Here is a 21,684-nt window from a genome sequence, read left to right on the forward strand (position 1 = left end):
TATGTAGGCCTTCCTTGATACCCAAATAGTCATGTCTGGAAGTGACGAAGAGCCATTAACACCCCCTGAGACATAAGAGTTAAAAATTCATGCTGAAGACCTGGAATAGGCAAACATCATTTTGACAAGACGAAAGGGTTCATTACTCACTATCTCTTCAATACTTGCAACGTTGAGATATATGAGATTTTTAGTGACTTCCTTGTGGCTCCATTAGAGAAAAGAGAGAGGCCAATTCACTGCCACCAGGTAAACAAAAATGGAGAAAGTACATTGCAGCTGTTGACATACGACTCCCTACTTAAAGACGCCCCTCGAGAATTACGTGATATTCATGAATAACTACGGGCACTGAAGTAGAACTTTCAATTTGCATTCAGAACCGGCTAAGAGATACAATATTATCGTACAAGTGCCGGGGGAGAATGTACAGTTTTGAGCTACTGGTCTACTCATAATTAAAAGAAAACACGACATGTAGGAACGGGAGCACAAGTGTGCTCAGGTTTCAGCAACAATTTCTTCAATTGCGTCATATTAGGTCTTGATTCGGCACTTACTTATTCCCTTGAATTGTTTATTCATAAGTTTGAATACTTCTTTCCTGCGCTTCCAGTCTTTTACAAGTTTTCTTTGCCATATGATATTTCTGTTTTCATCCGAATTACTTCTTATCCTCGCCTTTGGACGGCTCCCAAACGATTGTTAATGAGCACACTTCTACTTTGCTCCGAAAACATAAAATGGGTCGTCCATGGTTGAGAACGAGCGGTTGTGTATATCTGTGGTTGATGAGGAGATAATTCATGAAATGTCCTTTGCTCTTTTCGCACACGGACCTAGCATTATGTTACCTGAAGATTTTCTCTGAGAGAAAATGGCACAAAGGGATGGACCGCTCTCCGGTGTATATTATGAAGTGTGCAGAAAAGGTGCCGTTGTAGGTGGAGAACTTATTACTTCTCTGCTGTGTGCGATCGCACGTGCCTCGCTACATCTCCGGAATTGGATAAGGTCTTGTGGAACTCCGGACACTTGTGTAGTAGTTAGTGGGACGTTAAGCAAAATAACATTGTTAAATCACGTGCGGCTCAATCACGTGACGTAACGATCGTAAGCCATCTCGCCCGTGTGAACCGACAGCGTGGTGCTGCGTTCGAACGATTTGCCAAGAAACACGGAGGAGTGCGGCACCTCTCCAGTTTGGTTTACATGTGCATGGTTAACTTACATGATTCTCTGAACATTTTATCGCACTACTGAGAACTCGTGAGTGTTCTGATCTGAACTGTTAGTCACATTCTTTGCTGAATATTTGTCACAGACATTACACCAGTATAGCTTCTCTCATGTGTGAGTCCACATGTGAACTGGTAGGTCACTTTTCTGGATGAGGGATTTGCAACAGATATTGCGGCAGTGCGCCTTAGACCCGTGTGAGTCCGCATACGACGTGCCAGGTGGGTTCTCCTGCTGAATACCCTGCATCAGACATTGAATGAGATTGGCTTCTTGCCTGTGCCAGTCGGCATGTGAACTACTAGGCTGACTTTGTGGCTAAAGAATATGCCACAGATATTGCATCAGAATGGCTTCTCGCCTAAGAGTGTCGGCATGTGATCTCCTAAGTCGCGTTTCTGCTGCAGTGTAGCTTATCGCCTGTGAGGATACGCATGTGATTTGTTGGATGGACCTTCTGGCTGAAAGATTTTCCCACAGACGTTGCAGCTTTATGGCTTCTCGTCTTTGTTTGCGCATATGAACTGCTAAGACGCGTTTCTGGATGAATGATGTGTTGCTCATCGCATGTATGAGTACGATTATGGTGTGTTAAAGTAACTCCGTGGCTAAAAGATCTCCCACAGAAGTTAAGAGCAGTACGGCTTGGACGGATTAACTGCTGAATAACTAGCAACAGACATTAGAACAGTTTGGCTATTCGCCCGTGAGAGAACGCATGTGAATAGCATGATTGTCTGTCCTGCTGAAGGTTTCACCAGACTTACAACTGTATGGCTTGAACAATTAGTTTGGCTTTCGTGATGAATGATGTGCCTGTGTGAATTAACGTGTGATAAGATAAATCTATTTTCTAGACAAATGATTTGCAACATACAGTGCACCTCTATGGCTTCACGCCTGTATGTTTCTGCATATGAACAGTTAGAGAACCTTTCTCGATGAATGATTTGCCACAGACATTGCAACTGTATGGCTTCTCGCCTGCATGTGTCCGCAAATGAACAGTTAGAGTACTTTTCTCGATGAATGACTTGCCACAGACATTGCAACTGTATGGCTTCTCGCCTGTATGTGTCCGCAAATGAACAGTTAGAGTACCTTTCATGGTGAATGATTTACCACAGACATTGCAACTGTATGGCTTCTCGCCTGAGTGAGACGTCGTGTGATAAGATAAATCACTTCTGCGGACGAATGATTTGCAACATACAGTGCAGCTATATGGCTTATCGCCTGTATGTTTCCGCAAATGAACAGTTAGAGTTCCTTTCTCGATGAATGACTTGCCACAGACATTGCACCTGTATGGCTTCTCGCCTGTATGTTTATGCAAATGAACAGTTAGAGTACCTTTTTTGATGAATGACTTGCCACAGACATTGCACTGGTATTGTCTATTGCCCGTGTGAGAATGCATATGAATACTACGGTAGGCTTTCCGGCTGAAGGACTTACCACAGACATTGCAGTTGTATGGCTTCTCGCCTGTATGTGTCCGCAAATGAACAATTAGAGTACCTTTCTTGGTAAATGATTTGCCACAGACATTGCAACTGTATGGCTTCTCGCCTGTATGTTTTCGCAGATGAACAGTTAGAGAACCTTTCTCGATGAATGACATCTCACAGACATTGCACCTGTATGGCTTATCGCCTGCATGTGTCCGCAAATGAACAGTTAGAGTACCTTTCTCGATGAATGACTTGCCACAGACATTGCAACTGTATGGCTTCTCGCATGTATGTGTCCGCAGATGAATAGTTAGAGTACCTTTCATGGTGAATGATTTGCCACAGACATTCCAACTGTATGGCTTCTCGCCTGAGTGAGACATCGTGTGATAAAATAAATCACTTCTGCGGACAAATGATTTGTAACATACAGTGCAACTGTATGGCTTATCGCCTGTATGTTTCCGCAAATGAACAGTTAGAGTTCCTTTCTCGGTGAATGACTTGCCACAGACATTGCACCTGTATGGCTTCTCGCCTGTATGTTTATGCAAATGAACAGTTAGAGTACCTTTTTTGATGAATGACTTGCCACAGACATTGCACTGGTATTGCCTATTGCCCGTGTGAGACTGCATGTGAATAGTTCGGTAGGCTTTCCGGCTGAAGGACTTACCACAGACATTGCAATTGAATGGCTTCTCGCCTGTATGGGTCCGCATATGGTCGTTTAGACTGCCTTTCTGTACGAATGATTTGCCCCAGACATTGCAGCTGTATGGCTCCTCGCCCGTGTGGGACCAAATCAGTTCTGGACTTTTCCTGAAATTTTTATGACATACTGAGCAATCATTTTTAATCCCACCTGTATGCAATCGCGTGTCTCCTGTCAGCATTTTCCTCTTTGTAAAGGATTTATCTGAAAATCCACACACTTGGAGCGGGTGGATCCTGAGGTGTTCTGACAAGTTGTTTTGGCTACCGAACACCATTCCGCAGTGATCGCACTTGAAGGGTCGACCATCCTTATGTCTCTTCAGATGTGATCTGCCATCCGGAGGTTGATGATCTCTATAGCTCACCTCGGGTCTCGATCTACAATGACAAATTAAAACCATGTGACCAATAGTTCAACAGCCAACTCCACTACAACTCTCACACAGGGGATTTGCTACTAGACATTCCATTCACTGATATCCAGTGCAGAGAGCTCGTTACTCATAAACATAACATTCCTGAGAGTAAACATCATCTGAGGTCAAATTCAGAGTATACTGTTAAATTTCAAAAGCTCTCACTTGTAACGAGAATGTGTTGCGTCTTTTCTTAATCACGATATCACGCGCAAGAAGCTTGTCACAGTTTAGAAATGTACGAGTTAATAGAAAACCTCATTTAAAGAATGCATGAGAAGTGATCCAGCCTAAAAGGAGAAATAGAAGCTCTTTAATGCAGCACATATTATTCTATGAAATCCGTAGTCTGTTCTCCTACATAAAGGACGACATATGCTTTGGAATTTTGATCTTGTTGAACCACTCTGCGCTTCGTCGCAGGCAAGTAATAATTTTTGTAAAGGACCTTGTTCTTGAGGTTGTTTGAGAGAATGTCAGTGTTGTAGATATTAATAAAGTTGAGATCATCGTTTGCCGACAGTCAGCAAGATCTGCTGAACCATGGCTAATCTTTTATGAATGTTATATTGTCACACAAATATACATATTGAATTTGTACATTGTTATCATATCACTATAGCATTTTATAATGTCACTGTGTCGCTTTTCCGAAATATGTAGCTTTGATGTGCAATCAAACAGACCCAACCAACATATAGGACGGTAGGTTTACACAAGGACGTTCATACTTACTACCATGTACTACATCAGTCTACGTCTTAATTGCTGTATTTAACACAAGCCGCATGCAACACGAAAAACCACTAATCCTGATGAAATCCTTTAAAAGCTGAAATATAACAAGTATACGACAGCTCTCTCCCCAGCATTGATATTGTCTTTTCTCCCCCAGATACTGCTGTTATAGACATTAGGAAGGCCACACAGAATATGGCTTTGGTGGTAGCGTTTTATTACAATGTTCTAATATCCAGATTTTGAAACCAAACGCAACCTATTATGCCCTTGAATATTCTTGCAAGTATTACTTTAACAATAGGGATAGAAGTAGCATGAAAATCAAGGTTTGAGACAAAATTCGAGAAGAAAAGACGTTGAATTGCATCGTAGTGGATATTACTGCTATGTAAAGGAATGATATTCTATTTATTTCAAAAGATCACGGGCAACGTGATTATTTTTAGTGGATTGATAAGATAGTCAGGTAGCGTCCAATTCTGCGCCTGTCTCCCCACCGCACAGTAGTTCTACATATTCTACGAAAGAAGGGCGGTAAATGCAAATTTCTTGGTTAAAGGTGAGATCCGCTTGCAACTGGCACATGGGAAAATCGATCACGCAGGCTAAAATATATCGTAACATGATCTATTACTTTCCAATTCGTGCTGTATGAACTCAATTCACATGGCGCAGTCGAATGTATGACTGGCTCACGAGCAAAGTAATGGGAAGCTCGACCACGTATTGTTACTGCTCTCTTTGGAGAAAATAAGTGGACAAATAAACGGGGGACATTGATTCCAGATATGACAGACTAAACCTCTTGATCATCTCACAAGATATTGATCAGAAGATGGAGACGTTCAGTACGGAGCAGATGGCGGGAGAGGTACACTAAATTTCTGGAAGTTAATGCAGAAAAGAGCGTAGCGCTTCTTCTCTGGAGGAGTGGCTGCAAAAGGCATCTGTTCCCCATGTCCGGAGCAGCGTTACTACCTTCTGTCATGAGCTCTAAAATGCTTCAAGACAAGTCGGCCGTAAAATAATACCATCACACCATTACAGAAATATCTCTCATGGTATCGGAACCAAGGTTAGTGCAGCCTCTGGAAGGGACGCGCATTGGCAGGACCCAGTCAGCCTGAAATGTGGAGGATTAACAATGCCTTTATTATCTCTGTGTGTGAATTCTTTGTATCTTCTTTGACGTCACTATGTTTTTCTCTTGGTACGAAGTGAAGTACAATAAAGAAAACTTGTTTACATATACGACATAATTTGGTGCCGATACCCGGGATCGAACCAGGGACCTTTAGATCAACTCATTTCCCTCGATAATGGCATTCACGATCTTCTATCAGACGCCGAATATGACGCAGACGTCATAGAGTGTGAGAAATACATCGAGGTCGCGAAGCGCGCGATATTTAATTCGACACGCGTCTTTCGTGACAAATTATCTGAGTCGCTCGGATATATGAATCTTGACCCTTCCAGACCTTTATCCGTAGTACCAGAGCCATCACACTTTTCCATCACCCACTCTGTTAAATTACCCACTATCAAACTAGAACCATTCGCAGGAGATGTAGAAAAATGTTCCCGGTTTTGGGAGAAATTCCAGTCAGCAGTAGACAACAACCCGACCATCAACACTATCGACAAACACGTCTTCCTTCGTGGATACCTGGAGGGAGAACCTAAGAAGCTAATCGATGGCATAGCGGTGACTGCAGACGCAAACGAGGAAATAAAGGTGAATCTTATTGGACGCATCATCCAGGCGCATCTGGATTACCTGGAGACCATGAGACCAGTTCGTGATGCTACGCCCGACGCCCTCAATCATACATATATAGAATATAATAGACGTATTCAGGCTTTAGGGGCATTAGGGGAAAATGTCGACCACTACGGTAGAATGTTAGCCCCCAAACTGTTACGTGCATTTCCGGATGATATGTCTAGAAGGTGTATCATCTACGCAAAGAGAGAGAAGATTTCCGAAGCGCACATAACAAGGCTTATGGAATTCCTCAATGAAGAAGTGGAGGGCGCAATGACGGCGCAGAAAATCAAAGGAGACAACGCCATCTCAAACTCATATTACCCAACTGCTGCTGCCTTGCAAGTCACTACTAGGACGGGCCAGACGTCCAGGAAGAAGAAGACGTCACCTTTTTGTGCTTTTTGCGAAGGGAAAGACCATTGGGCTCAAAACTGTACCAAGATGACAGATGTCAAGCAACGCATAGACCAACTGAAGTCTACTCAACGATGCTTTTTATCCCTAAACAGAAGTCACACCTTGAAAAACTGCACCAAGAAGAACAAAGTATCCTGCACTAAATGTAAGGGACCACATCACATCTCTATCTGTGAAGGACAAGTGGGAGTAACTGTAGGAAAAATAGATGTTAGCATGCCGAACTTGATATACCTCCAAACAGCTCGAATTTGGGTAATCGGACCAACCGGACTTTGGAAAAGAACACGTTAAATTCTGAACGCCGGAAGTCAGTCAATATTCATCAGCTCGGAACTGGTAGACGATTTGAAGCTGAAAGTCATTGACAGGAGAGATCTGTCAGGTACAGCATTTGAAGCACCATTAAGTACATCGGTGACTCGCAGATTGGCCAACTTCAGTATAAGTGGAATGTGGACGAAAGATTCCGTGCGAATCTCGGCATTCGAGAGCAGGAACACGTACTCACCGCACCCAACCGTCCCACGTGACATACAGAGTCTATCACGCCTTCACAAATTGCAACTAGCAGATCCTCAAGATGATGCAGACGATCTGATGATTGAGGTCCTGATAGGAGGAGACCAGTACTGGCAGGTGAGGTGGTGAAGGACGAACAGCCAATACGCATCTCGAGTTCCATGGTACTTCTTCCCTCTAGGTTTGGTTGGATTCTTAGTGGGAATAAGTCTGGTACTACAGTGAATCATGTGTCCATAAACCACGTCAGTATCAATGCAGAATTACTATCTTCCGAGAACAATCTACGCAAGTTTTGGGATCTAGAGACACTAGGGATAAAGGAAGATCAGCAACGAGCACTCACTGCGAGAGAGTTTGCAATCTTGAAAGGCTCTCATGAATCATTCAAAATGGAAGACGGGAGGAGGGTTGTCTCCCTACCAAGGAAGGAAGGAGTAATACTGCACTCGAATCGCAAGAACGCTGAGAAACGTTTTGATTCCCTGACGAACAAACTTAATGGAAACAAACAGTTCCGAGAGGCATACCACGCTTTAATGACCGACTACTTTGCGAAGGGACAAGTAGAGATAGCGCCCGAGGCTGAATCGGTTACCGACACCTTCTATTTGCCTCACCATGCTATAAACAAGCAAAGAGACGGCACGACGAAGTGGAAAATAGTTTTTGATGCTTCATCTCACGAAAAGGGTACCCTATCACCCAATGATGCCCTGGAGGTAGGGCCTAATCTCCTACCAGAAATTCTGGCAACACTACTCCGCTTCCGACTCTACCGACTAGCTTTAATTGGGCACGGAACCCAAGCCTTTTTGCAGTTGTGTCTGGATAAAAATGACAGAGACTTAACGAGATTTCAAGGTTTGAAGTGGAGAGAGGGGAAAAAGGAGATTGGAAGACAACTGACAACACTGCAGTATACAGATTCGCCCGTTTGCCGTTTGGACATACATGCAGCCCATTCCTTTAATCAGCTACATTACGTGAATTGGCTTCCAGATTTTCTGACAAGTATCCCTTGGCTACAAAACTGCTAGATCAATGGACCTGCATGGATAATTTCACAGCCAGTACAGAAGACGAAAATGAAATCATTGCTGTGTACTACGAGATAACAGGGCTTCTCCGAGAGATACAAATGCCGATGTCAAAGTGGGCGACCATTTCAGTACTGTTAAAGGATATATGGAGAGCCGAAGGGCGCGAGGAAACGAGAGATACACGAGTTTTGGGTGTTAACTGGAACACGCACACAGACTGTCTTTTTTTCGACCCTAACGACATCATTGGAACGCTACCAGAAGAGCCGGCAACGAAGAGACAGGTACTACAAGCTACAGCAAGATTTTACGATCCGTTTGGTCTCCTGTCGCCAATATCGATTACAGGTAAAATCATGTTCCAATATACTTGGTGTAGAGGGATAGAATGGGACGATCTCCTACCCATAGACCTAGCAAGAAGGTGGCAACTCTGGGCTTCCAGCCTCATTCACTTGTCAGCAATTCAAATCCCTCGATGGATAGGATCTTCTTCTACAACGCCAGAGAGCTATCAAGTGCGTGTATTCTGTGACGCTTCGGAGAGGGGTTTATGGTGGCGTACTTTATCTCAGAGTAGTGGAGAGTGATACAGTCTCGGTACACTTGGTTTGCAGCAAGAACAAACTGTCACCTATCAAGCGAGTGACCCTCCTAGACTTGAACAAATTTCAGCTCTAGTGCGTATAAGACTTCTCAAGTATTTCTGTCAGTCTACATGATATGATATCACGAAGGCAACGCTATGGAGTGATTCTATGGTGACAGAATACATTGCATTACATCGTCGAGAAGTTGGAACCATGCATGTTGACGCTGAAGATATAGCACGAGTAGGGATATTTAAGAATATTGGCTCCACAATCTATGATGATGGCCGATTTACTGATGAAGTCAACTTAAGGATATACAACGCCTGACTGAAGTGGAGAATGACAACAGGCGCCCTTCCGAACTTAGGACAAAGGGCCATCTCTAAACTAAGTTCTACCGAACTGATACTTGTCCTATTGTTATCCATCCTGTCGTTTTCTACGGCAACGAATGCTGCCCAGCTCTAGAGGTAGAACGCCAACTAAGCATCATGGATACGAAGTTGCTTAGGTGGAAGCCTGGCATAACTAGACTAGATCACATTTCAAATGATGTTATTAGAAAACGTTTTGGCATTGCACCGACCCAGAAGAAAATTGGGGAAAGGCGTGTGCGCTGGTTTGGGCATGTGTTGCGTGTAGCGGACGATATATTGGGAAAATCAGAGTATACACAGAAAGTCGGTGAAAAAAGGCGCGAGGTACGAACCAGACAGCATAGACTGGTAAAGTGCACAACGACCTGAAAGTTGGAAGACTACATGCAGACATGGCCCGAGACCGAACTAACTGGAGTCAATGAATCACAACACCGGACCCTGCCACCAGAAGAAGACTGATGAATATTCTGATACAAAAATGGAATGCAATGGATATTTTACACATCCTAACATTCAAATAAGTTTATTGCATGTTCAAATTTTCTCCCCTAAAGCCTATGTCCGATATCTATAATAACTTATTTTCACAAAAGAGTGTTTGAATGGCTGAACGCTTCTGGATTTTGTGTTTAAGTGACTCCTATAAATGCATTGTGAAGAAAAACTTTTAACTCAAAAAATAAAAAAATGGGTATATCTGTGTTAAATGGGAAGGACAGTTTCAATATCCGGTGAAATTCTATGAGTACCTACAAGAGGGGAGTCCATCAGTGTATTCTAGCCTGAATAGAATTTTGCAATTCATATTTCTGCTTACATTCGTCATAGACAGCAGACGATGATATTAATCAGTTTGTTATTTTCACTCCGCTCATGCCTATAAATATGAAGACCCTGGAGGAGTGGCACAAAGTGGTCAGCTCAGGGCCATGTGACACTCAACGCTCTAAAGCTGGAAGGAAACCACATAACTAAGTGGTTAGTTCAGGACCATGTGTCTCTACACAAACGGAAGTAAGCCTCATCACTAATTGGTAATCTCAGAAATACGTGTATTTCCACAAGTCAGCAATTAGGAAATTTTATGAATCTTAAAATCAATACCAAACTGGCATGGCAAATATTTTAGACATTTTAAAGGAAGTCATTTAAGTTGCGGCATGATATTTGAAGACTGCTGAAATGAGAGTGAGGAAACAATAGCGCCTGAGGTGAGATATAAAACAAAGTGGGAAGTAGCAGATAAGATCCGGTCGACTGAATCCTTCAGAAGCAACTAGAATCTATGGTGTAAAATGGACTAAGCTACGTAGACAATGGACAGTCCTCTGACATATATGCCAAGAAAAAAGAAGACACATAAAATGCATGTCGCTTTGCTGGTCCGAGAGTGCCTCTGCACAAAATATGTTTAGAAAGTAGAAAGCTAATTTAGACTCCATCAAAAATAGAAATATGATTCTGTGTATGAAAAGGATTCATAAGCAACATTTTTACTGGTGGTCATAATACAAAATTGTTCTCTAATGTAGCCTATTGTGTCTTGTTATACATGAATTACAAAGAAACTGCAGGATTTAAACCTCGAAGAATAGACTATTTGGGCGATCTTCGGTTGTGTGCATGGTTCTACTCTGAGTAATCAGAGAGTGTGAGCTGGTACTGGGTAGTTCTGAGGACCGACATGAATATTTCTTGCCACTAGTGTGATAGTACAGTAGGAACAAGTCAGTGCATCACATAAGAGTCGAGAAGGCTATAACCACTCACAAAATCAAATAAACCATACAGAATTCGTAGTTTCCATCACAAATCTTGTTTGAAGTCAAACCTTAGGCTATGACTAGCCATCGCATGACCTGCATTAAATGTTTTAAAACAGGACTTTGTGAGGTCAGTGACAATAATTACAATTTTTAAAGAATATTATATCACAACGTGATTTACCTATTATTATTATTATTATTATTACTATTATTATTATTATTATTATTATTATTATTATCATTATTATTATTATTATTATTATTATTATTATTAGCATAGTGCAACAAGTTAGATACATATACACAAATATATAGTATTTACAAATATACACAGACAAGAAACATGTTTTATAGCAGGATGTCCACTTGGGTGATCTACTGTATGGTTTTCTCTGTTGGTTCCAAAACATCACACGGGCTACCTGTGTAGGAACGTCGTGTACATTCACTTACAATATGGGGATCATCTGCCGAGATGCACAGCCGCACTCTGGTGATGAGATATATTTCCACTTATAAAGGGCATCCCTGCATCGTCCATGATTTGTTCTCACCCGATTCAGAGTGGTCCAAATCTTATGCGGAAGATGATGTTCACCAGAAAAGATGCTGTGTAAGGAACTGTCTGTGGCAATTTTCCAGCGACTTCTCCATTCTTCTAAAGGGTGAAAATTCCCATCAGCCAATGCGACAGCATCATGCAAAGATGGATGTCGTGACTTGAACCTTGTTACCTTGAGAATAGGAATATCATCCAAAACATACAGTTGAGGGTTCATTTCTATCTTCTTGAACTCTCGAATGGGAGCATTTGATCTTCTTACATCATGCGGCATTATACCTGACAGAATTGGGAGCCAATAAAGGGGTGTGGACTGGACAGTACCAGATATTAACCGCATGCTAGCATTCAGTTGAGTATTAATTAGTCTTGTATATGGGCTATCCAGCCAAACTGGTGCACAGTACTCAGCACACGAGAAAACCAGTCCCAAAGCAGATCATAAAGTCTTTGCTGATGAACCCCAACTTAAGCCATACAATTTCTGAAAGATAATATTACATGTTTTGAGCTTCTTGGACAGATTCATAAGATGTTGTTTGTAAGAGAGTGTGCGATCAAGTGTAATCCCCAAATATTTGGGATAGCTGCTGTGCCAAAGTTCTTGGTGACAAAAACGTATGTGAAGTTTAATGCCAGCTTGGCGATTATTCAGGTGAAAACATGACACTTCTGTTTTGTTAGAGTTAGGACACAGTTGCCATTTCTTGAAGTACGTTTAAAGTGAAATCAGGTTTCTTTGTAGCACTTCTTCTGTCACACTAAAGTCTCGATATTGAGTGGCTAGTGTTATGATATTCAGCATAACAAAATGTTTGTGATGATGTTTCTGGGAGATCGGAGATATACAAATTGAACAGTAGGGGAGACAGTACCGATCCTTGAGCTTCTTTCTCTACTTATACTATTTCCCATACACACTTGAAATCTTCTGTCATTGAGCATATTGCTTATAACCTGCATGATGGTCCTACAGGGTACAATTCGGAGAAGCTTGTAAATTAATCCTTCCCTCCAGACTCGTCAAATGATGCTGTAAGATCAATGAATACAGCTGAGGTCTTGAGTTGTTTCAGGAAACCTCCTTCCATGTGGAATGTCAGTGAAAGAACTTGATCGCAGCAGCTGCGATTGGGCCTGAATCCGGCTTGATCAACTTCAATATGCTGGAAAACTGTTGCGCTGATTCCGTTGTAGATTAGCCTCCCTAAAAGAAGCGCAATTGGTCTATAACTGCTTCGGTCATTGGCAAGCTTACCTGGTTTCAAGATGGAAATCACTTCCGTTCGTTTGAATACTGCCGAGAATTGTCTGTTCTGTAGAAGGTCGGTACAAGACCTTGCCAGCCAACTTCTAGCATTCTTTCCTAAATGAATGCGAAATTCTGGATGAATGCCATCAAAATCTGGAGCTGTACTTGGTTTAACGTCTTTGAGAGCAGCATTGATGTCTTGCACCGTAAGCGGTAGTGAATACCTTGGTGTGCGTGATGTTCTTTATTTCAGAGTTTGGAGCTGGCGCCGTATGTGTTTGGTATGTTTCTTATCTGATGGAGTTTGGGAAGTTGTGACGATGTGAGATGCTACTTCATCCAGAATAACTCCAGGCTCTTGCTTCACCAAAGGTGTCTTTCCTCCAAGTTTTCTGAGGAGAGCCTAAGTTCTTCTACTGGAATGAGTTAAGTCGATATTCTCCACTGTTTCAATTCACCGTTCTCCCCAGGTAGTATCCATGCTGGAAAGAAGTTCATCAGCTATGTCTTCATCACCAGTCTGCAGATATTCGTTACAGAGCGCACCAGTCACAACATTCCAGCCAGGGATGTATTATTTTTTATGGCCTCCAAGCATATTCCTCTTAGCCGCCATCATAACTGCACCTACGAAACGCTAGTAATTGTTGTGCTTGGGAGCAATCCACCGAACGCATATATCCAGTTCAGTGGTGAATGTTGACCAATTTGCTTTTCTGAAGTTCCACCGAGCATGTGGTATTGACCGTACAACAGGAATGTTGATGCCAATATCCACTATAATGGGGCCATGTTGACTGTGGGGAAAATGTCTTAACACTTTACGACTGGTATGTAAGGGCTGTCCTCCCTCATTGCAGCTAACAAAACACAGGTCAAGATTAGAATCCCTATTCCATGCAGCTGATTGGAAAGTACCAAGATCTTTTGGGTCAATCATCAGATGGAGATTGTTCATCTCTGTCCATTCTACGAGTTTCGTTCCACATTCACTGTTATTCGAGTACTTCCATAGTTCGTGATGGCTGTTGAAGTCACCTATATAAACTGCAGGGTGTTGAGCATTAGGTAGTACTGTACTTGGCCACTGTGCGCTTGGGGGTTTATAAATGTTAAAAATAGTAACATCTGCCACTCACACAGCAACACAATGGATGTCTTCGTCTTCGTTTTGAAAGAGCAGTGATGCATCTTGGATATTATTACGAACATAAGTGGCTATACCATGTGCACTGTGATGTGTTGCACCAAGAGCTGTGTAAACATTAATGCGGCCCCTTTTCCGAAACTCTTCTTCATTGGCTGTATGGGTTTGCTGTATAGACACAACATCTATATTATTATCCAGGATAATCTTGGATAGGTAGTCACATTTTGCTCTGCTGTTGCTCTCTACGTTAAGCTGGAAGACATGGATGAAAGGTCCAATGTTTCTTGTCTGGTAGCTATGAGAAGAGCCATTTCCATGAAATAACTTTGTCATTGTTCAGAGATCTTTAAAAAGACAGGTCCAGCAGCCAAAGTTATTGCTTTCTTAGTAGCAGCAGGGGGTCACGTCTAGGGCACTTTGAGGTTAAACCTAAGGACATGAAGCAATAATGTACGCCCTATTTATCTAATTTTATGAGATAATAAATTCACTTACTTAAAGAAGTCTGAATTTTTTAGGCAAGCTAAACAAATTTAAAACTCCACTTGTACCAGTACCTGTCCATGTTATTACTTTATACTAATTGTGTACGTATGTTTGCAATCAACACACTACAAGCCCCTGACTGAAAATGAACACTAAAATGAATCAGCAAGTGTGACCACAACACTGGAATGAACATAAATTCAAGACCACATAATTTTATGCTTACAAGAATGCACAAGTTTTATTTGAAAACTATGATATCGAAGATGTAGCACTACTGACCTGAACGTTTCATTTCTACAACACATTATCAGCTCTGGCGTCCACAATTGGAGGAATCTGACTTAACACACAAGAGACCAGAAATGATCATAAAGAAAGGAATCTAACGAAATAGTTTAAAATTACATTCTTTGAGTTATAACATTATTGAACTCAAGCCATAATTATATTGATTAATGAGACTGATAATGATAGTTCAAAATATTACAATGTACATAAAACTTAACAATTTTGAATTTGAAGATTTAATTTATAATCTACAAACATCGCTTTTTCTGTGTGTCACTGTTGGTGTGAACGTACAAAAACTTACTCAGAATATCTCGAGGCAATAATTTCAGATAGCATTTCAGATGATAAGAATGTGATGAACAAATGATGCAGAGACAGTGAAAGAAAGAACACTTTCTTCATAGTTGCTTAAAGGTATTGTAAACAAATACACTTCAAAATATCTAGCTTCACCAGAGATTCTTTTTGTAGATATATACCGGTATTCAATAAAACTACATGATGGCACATAAAATATGATCTCAAAGTTCTTGAATATTTAAGATGATTTTAAACAATAGAATTTTAAGATATTTGCATTTAAATGAAACCTTGTAAAGAAAGGATTCAACTGATGAAAATGGCCAGTTTTTGGAGATAAATCAACCAACACTGAACACAACTGTGAATACGTACAACATATTCTATATTATATAGGATTTGTAATGTACTTACTTTGTTTCTTCTTTGATGTATGGCAACAGCTGATCATCGGTATGTTCTTCTATGAATATTTCCTCCTTAGTATCTTCGGAAGGCTATAAGTAAGAAATAAGAAAAGTAGAGTAAAGAAGTAAAGGAATATATATAGGCCTAAACAAGAAACAGCTGAGAAAATAAATTTCACAGTGGCACAATAAAGATTAAAATTAATATATCTCTCATTTTAAAAATATAAGAATGGAAAGGAACAATCAATTCAAAATCAATCTAAATACAAGAGAGGAGTCGACCTTGGTGGCAAATGGTACACAAAAATACATTAATATCAAGCACTAATTTTTAAAAGAACAGAGAAAAAGACAATTTCATAAAATACAGTATTTTAAAATTTACACTTTCTTTTCTATTAAGCATGTATATAATTTATAAAATTTTACTCATAATACCTTCTGTATTACAAACATAATCAACACATGTACAACTTGTTCAACTACTTCAAATAATGCTATACAACTTCTATTAGATTAAAATTGACATTGCATTTATTTATTTTATTTTTTATCCTTTTTGGAACCTAACCCGCATAATGACCTTTTGCATTTTAACCCGGTCCCTTTGCCACTGCTTTCCAGACAAATGATAAGAGAGATAAGAACATGAAAAGGAACACAGTGTAGGATATCAGTAGACAAGGTAGCATAGAAAAGGAGGATCATTTGCAAATATGTAAATATAAAATTACCTACATATTTGTGAATATTCACCAGAGTATGTGTACACATACATGTGTGGGTGGAGGCACTTCCGTGTATGTGTATATGTACAATTTAAGGAAAATAAATAATAATAATAATAAACACTATCTCCAAATCATTACGCAATAACATTGCGTGCTTGTGTATCTATTTCTGTTGATCCCTATTTCCACACTGAATAGCTATTTTCTTCATCCTTTCATGTTCACATTCCCCTATTCCCATCTTTCTATACCAACTTGACTTGTAACTTCTTTGTTCATTTCCATGTTCCTATATACTTTCTTTCCGAAAACACTTCACTGTAATATCAAATAATCCTACAGTACTCCCACCACTTTCCCAACAAGTGGACAATGTTTAAATCATAAGCATAGAAATATCCATCATCCCTCTCTGTACATCACATTAAGACCAAAAAAATCAGTCAATGTCCCAATCAATCAACGAATCAATCAAACAGCAGCGTTTCGGGTGTTGGTTGTTTATATAGAAAAAGATTGTGGAAATATATGAAACAACGTCCTCGGTAAATTATTTCAATCACTAAATCATCTTCCTATAAGTGAACATTTACCAAAATTTGTCCCCATGAATTCAAACTTATCTTCATGTTGTGACCTTTCCTAAACTTAAAGAACATGACTTAAATGTATTCATCAACTAATGTCATTCCAAGCCATCTCTCCAATGATATCTCAGAATATACCGTACTCTTTAATCAAACAACTTGTCTCCTTTCTCCAAGTCTTCCCAGCTGAAACTTTGCAACATCTCTGTAAACACACTCTTTTGTTAGAAATCACCCGGAGGAACTGGAGATATTTCTGTGGATTATTTCCTGTTCTTTATTCAAGTAATACTGGTGATGGTCTCATACTCTCATTGTGGCTTTGCTGGAGATTTATATGCCCTCTCCATTACAACTGCTAAATAACCTCATAATCATATTAAGAGATCTGTAAGTATCCTTTTCAATATGTTTATATGATTACCACAATGAAGATCTATTCTTATTATGAATACCCAGGTACTTACAGAGATCCCCTTAAAGAACGTTCACCCCATCAACACAATAATTAAATGAATGAGGACCCTTTCTATTTGTGAAACAGAGAACCTGACTTTTCACACTGTTTACCAATATAACATTGCCAAATGTCCATCTTATCTTACAATATTGTTAAGGTATTTTTGCAGTTACACACAATACTGAAACTTACTTATTACAAAGAGCCTCATAACTTATTTCAGTTCATTATTCATATTGTTTATATATACCAGATAATAAAGGTCTCATAATACTGCCCTGTGGGAGCCAATCCAATAATAGTTACAGGATCAAATAAAGCTTCACCTATTCTAATGCTCTGAGTTCTATATTTTAATACACCAGACGTGGCCAAATTCTAATGGTCAAATGTATATTTCTATCTTTATGTAAATGATCAACCTTTATAGCCTAATCCTTGAACTTGTTTGGTGGAGTTACCACTTGGGATATCCCTGTCTACACTACTGGATTTTTTCATATAGTGGGTACAGTGGGAACCACAATGTAATTTCATTATTCATATGGTTTTGTGTCAATTTTGTTAGTGAACATGTCCTGTTGGTTATTGTCCATATCTGCATATTGTTGCTGTATGGAAGTAAACAATGTGACCTATTGTTAAGACTGTGCATTCTGTAAGTTACACGCATTATTGATACTGTTCATGAGTTCATTTCACATTTCTTCAGAGTGGTTCTAGAGAATTGTAAAATTTTGAGGTTTGGGGAGACAAAAGGACCGTTCGCCAAGAAAGGCACTGTCAGAGAGCTACTTTGGAGAAACGTTATTCACAGCAAGAGATAGATTCTAGATTGCAAATATCACAGCAATCTGTAGGTATAATTTTAAAATGTGAAGATAAGGGGAGAAAAAATGTCAACAACATGTTGGATACTGCGGGCGAAAGAAGAAACTAACCCCAAGGAGGAAGAAAAACTGATTAATTTGTCAGTAAACAACCGCAATGTTACTAGTTCAGATTTACGTAAGAAATTAGAAGAGTATGGTTCATTGGTACCAGCCAGGACTGTGAGGTGAGAGTTGTTTAATGCTGGAATGAAAGCAAGACGACTTCAAGGAAAGGGGAAGATTACTCCTGCTATGGCTGCAAAGAGGTTTCAGTGGGCCAAGACTCTTGAGAAGTGGTCATCTGATGAATGAAAACAGGCAAGTCCATGACAATTACTGTAATTCCTAAATTATCACTCACTATTCCATTTTTTACCCAATCTAAGTGATGTAACCGTATAGTATAGTATATGTATGAAATTTTGCTAGGTTTATGTGTTTTATTATTTCAGGTTTGTTTTAGTGACGAATCGGTATTTCCTGTCGAAGAAGAGACAAGTCAATATGTCAGAAGTAAAGGGGAAGCATTCCATCCAGGATGAGTGAAGCAGAGAGTGAAGCATCCAACTTCAGTGATGGTCTGGAGTGTGTTCTCTTGGTACGGCTGTGGATGATTATATGTTGTAGAAGGAACTATGAGACGTGAACAGTATAGTATTAAGAACCAGTTTGGTAGCTCAGGTGCAAGAGTGGTTTGGTCAAAGTGAATTTATTTTTATGCAGGATGGGCCTCCTTGCCACAAAGCTTAGAAACAGTTCAGGCATGAACCCCATAGAACATCCTTGGACGGTAGCAAAGGAAAATCAGAAAAACAAATATAACGACAAAAAAGCTTGATTGGGAAGATCGTTCAAATCTGGTGTCATGATGACGATTTAAAGAGTCAGCGTAAAATACTGACTGAGGGTATGCCCAGCCAAATCAAGTCACTCATGAAAGCTAAGGGGATGCATATCAAGTACTAAAGTCATCAACTTAAAAATTGGTAACATCTTATGTGTTCAATTGCCAATTTTTTAATGTTTAATACACTGATGAAAATGGAAATTGCACCACCCAGAAGGAGCGGTGCTACGTTGCTGCAATTGAACATGCAGGACGAGTGTTCAGTTGTGATTCGATGATTACACTTTCAGGTCCCTCTGACCGCAAGTTTGGACAACAATCAATACAGGATGTGCCCACCACAAGCTGCAATACATTGATGAATTCGTCGTGGCATGGAGTCAATAAGGCCCTGGATCGCGTCCTGAGGAATTGTGGCCCATGCTTGCTGCACTGCACGGGGCAGTTTTTCCAGAGTTGTGGGTGGATGAGGACGGTTGGCCAGTTGTCGACCCATCACGTCCCACACATGCTCAATAGGACTGAGGTCTGGGGATCTGGCGGGCCATTCTAAGGTTGTGATGTCATGGAGAGCTTCTCTGGGGATGCGTGCAGTGTGAACCCGGGCACTGTCCGGCTGAAACATCCCATTAACAATGTTCGCCATCATAGGGACAACCACTGGATTGAGTACCCTATCAACAAGCACTAATTGTGATTTCACATTAAAGCCAATAGCTCCCCAGACCATAATGCTTGGTGTTGGCCCTGTGTGCCTCTCGACAATAAGATCCGGGTGGCCCCTCTCCCCGGTACGTCGGCGCACACGATTCTGGCGATCACTGCAGGCAAGACAGAAGCGCGATTCATCACTAAAGACGACCCTATGCCATTCGCCGACCCACGTCGATCTTTCTCGACACCAGGCCGGCCTTACACGTCGCTGTTGTGGGGTCAATGGAACACCTTCTGCAGGGACACGGGCTCGTAAGCCAGCTGCAGGCAGGCGATTACCAACTGTTTGTTGTCTAACGTAGGGTGCTACAGCTACTCGAATTTGCGCTGCTGTTGCATGGGGTTCCATCCAGGCCATCCGAATGATGCGGCGATCCTCTCTCACAGTTGTCTGTCTCGCTGGGATTGTGCCAAGTCTACGAGTGTGGGTACCTTCATTCGACCACTGCTGCCATACACGTTGTACCGTAGATACCTGTCAGCCAACACGTGCAGCTACAGTACTTATCGATAATCCAGCCTCACACAGCCCAATTATCCGAGCCCTCTCAAACGGCGACAGTTGTTGACAGCGTGCTCTTCTCTGTTGTCGAGGCATGTTTGACGGGGAACACATCACTGCAGAGACTACAAGTCAACTACGCTACACCAGAGTCTGTATACTGGAGTTGATTCCTCCGCGACCAATCACGTGGGGAGACCTGTAGCAACAATCCAATGGGTCTGAAACTTTGATCGCTTGCATACCTACATGGCATCGTTCCATATCTTGAAAATCAGCACAAACGACAAATGCCTTCATGGTGAAGCAATTTCCATTTTCTTAAGTGTAATTTGGCCACATCTTTATAGTCACCAATTCAGCCAGTATTTTACCTATCCTAACCGCACTAATTTTTGTCAGTAGTTTCCCGATATCTGCCCTATCAACATCCTTAGATATGTAAGTCGTGATACATTTGACCACCTGAATCCAATATATCTGCCATATCCTGCTGTAATCTACAAGATGAGCTTCAGTGGAATCATGTTTCCGAAGCTTGAACTATCTTCTATCGAACCAGTTGGTAATTTCGTAAATGTGTATAATATAATCAGAAAGAATGCATTCCAAGAGCGTGCACACAACACCAGTCAAAATGATTAGTGCGTAATTATTGGCTTTATGATTAGCACATTTTCTTTATACACCGGGCACTTCTACACTAATTATTCACTCATCTGGTATAGCTGCTTCATACATACACTATCAATATCTCATAGAATTTACTTTCGTACATGCCCAGAAATTTTACCAATCCCAGCAGCATTTCTAGTTTAAAATTTTTGCATATTATTTTCAACGTCTTTTTTATAGTAGGGCCATATGGACATTGCAAAGTAGTATCAAAGGATTGGATAGAATTGCCAACTGCATCAGGTACTGGAAAAGGACACGACCATACCATTGGTGACATATCCTATGCCACAAGTGACGGGTGCGATGCCAGTTTGCTGGTGAACGATGTATTTTTTTACATAATGCAGGACTGTGATGCCCATCGACTAATAGTGTATACACATTCACACGTTGTGTAATTGCTACTCCTTACCTTACTCAGCCTGTCGACATTCAAAACCGTACACAGCAACAAGACATAATAACATGCAGTATATTCTGGACTTCAGACGTAGTGTTATCCTTCAGTCACAGAGTGTGCCAGTGACTTCCCTTCATCTCATCCATGCTGCCTTTTTCATAATTCGAACTTCAACATCTACCCAACTAACAGTCTGTAGGCAAGATCCTAGGTACCTGAGTCAAGTTGGATGGAGCCATTAGATGGTTCAGATAACTCCAGGTATTCATTCTTCCTGCTGTTCATTCTAAGGTTGTATTATGAAAAAAGGTATTCAATCTTCACTTCGATGCCGCAGTCCCATTCTCGATCTATCAGCACGTGCAACATCATCTGCATAT

The 21,684-nt window shown here is 40.8% G+C and overlaps 1 protein-coding gene across 1 annotated transcript in view; it reads right to left on the minus strand.

Moving 5' to 3' along the window:
* Positions 1-2,125: 2,125 nt before the first annotated feature.
* Positions 2,126-21,684, minus strand: part of LOC137503337 (zinc finger protein 569-like) — a 51,541-nt gene continuing 31,982 nt past the window's right edge. The window contains exons 4-6 of the mRNA XM_068230893.1: positions 15,518-15,600; positions 2,425-3,788; positions 2,126-2,340 (exon numbers count right to left, since the gene is read on the minus strand). Coding sequence (XP_068086994.1) covers positions 2,126-2,340; positions 2,425-3,788; positions 15,518-15,600 — 1,662 coding nt within the window. The remainder of the gene's footprint in view (positions 2,341-2,424; positions 3,789-15,517; positions 15,601-21,684) is intronic.

This window comes from Anabrus simplex, chromosome X (assembly GCF_040414725.1).
Source record: "Anabrus simplex isolate iqAnaSimp1 chromosome X, ASM4041472v1, whole genome shotgun sequence".
Taxonomy (NCBI): domain Eukaryota; kingdom Metazoa; phylum Arthropoda; class Insecta; order Orthoptera; family Tettigoniidae; genus Anabrus; species Anabrus simplex.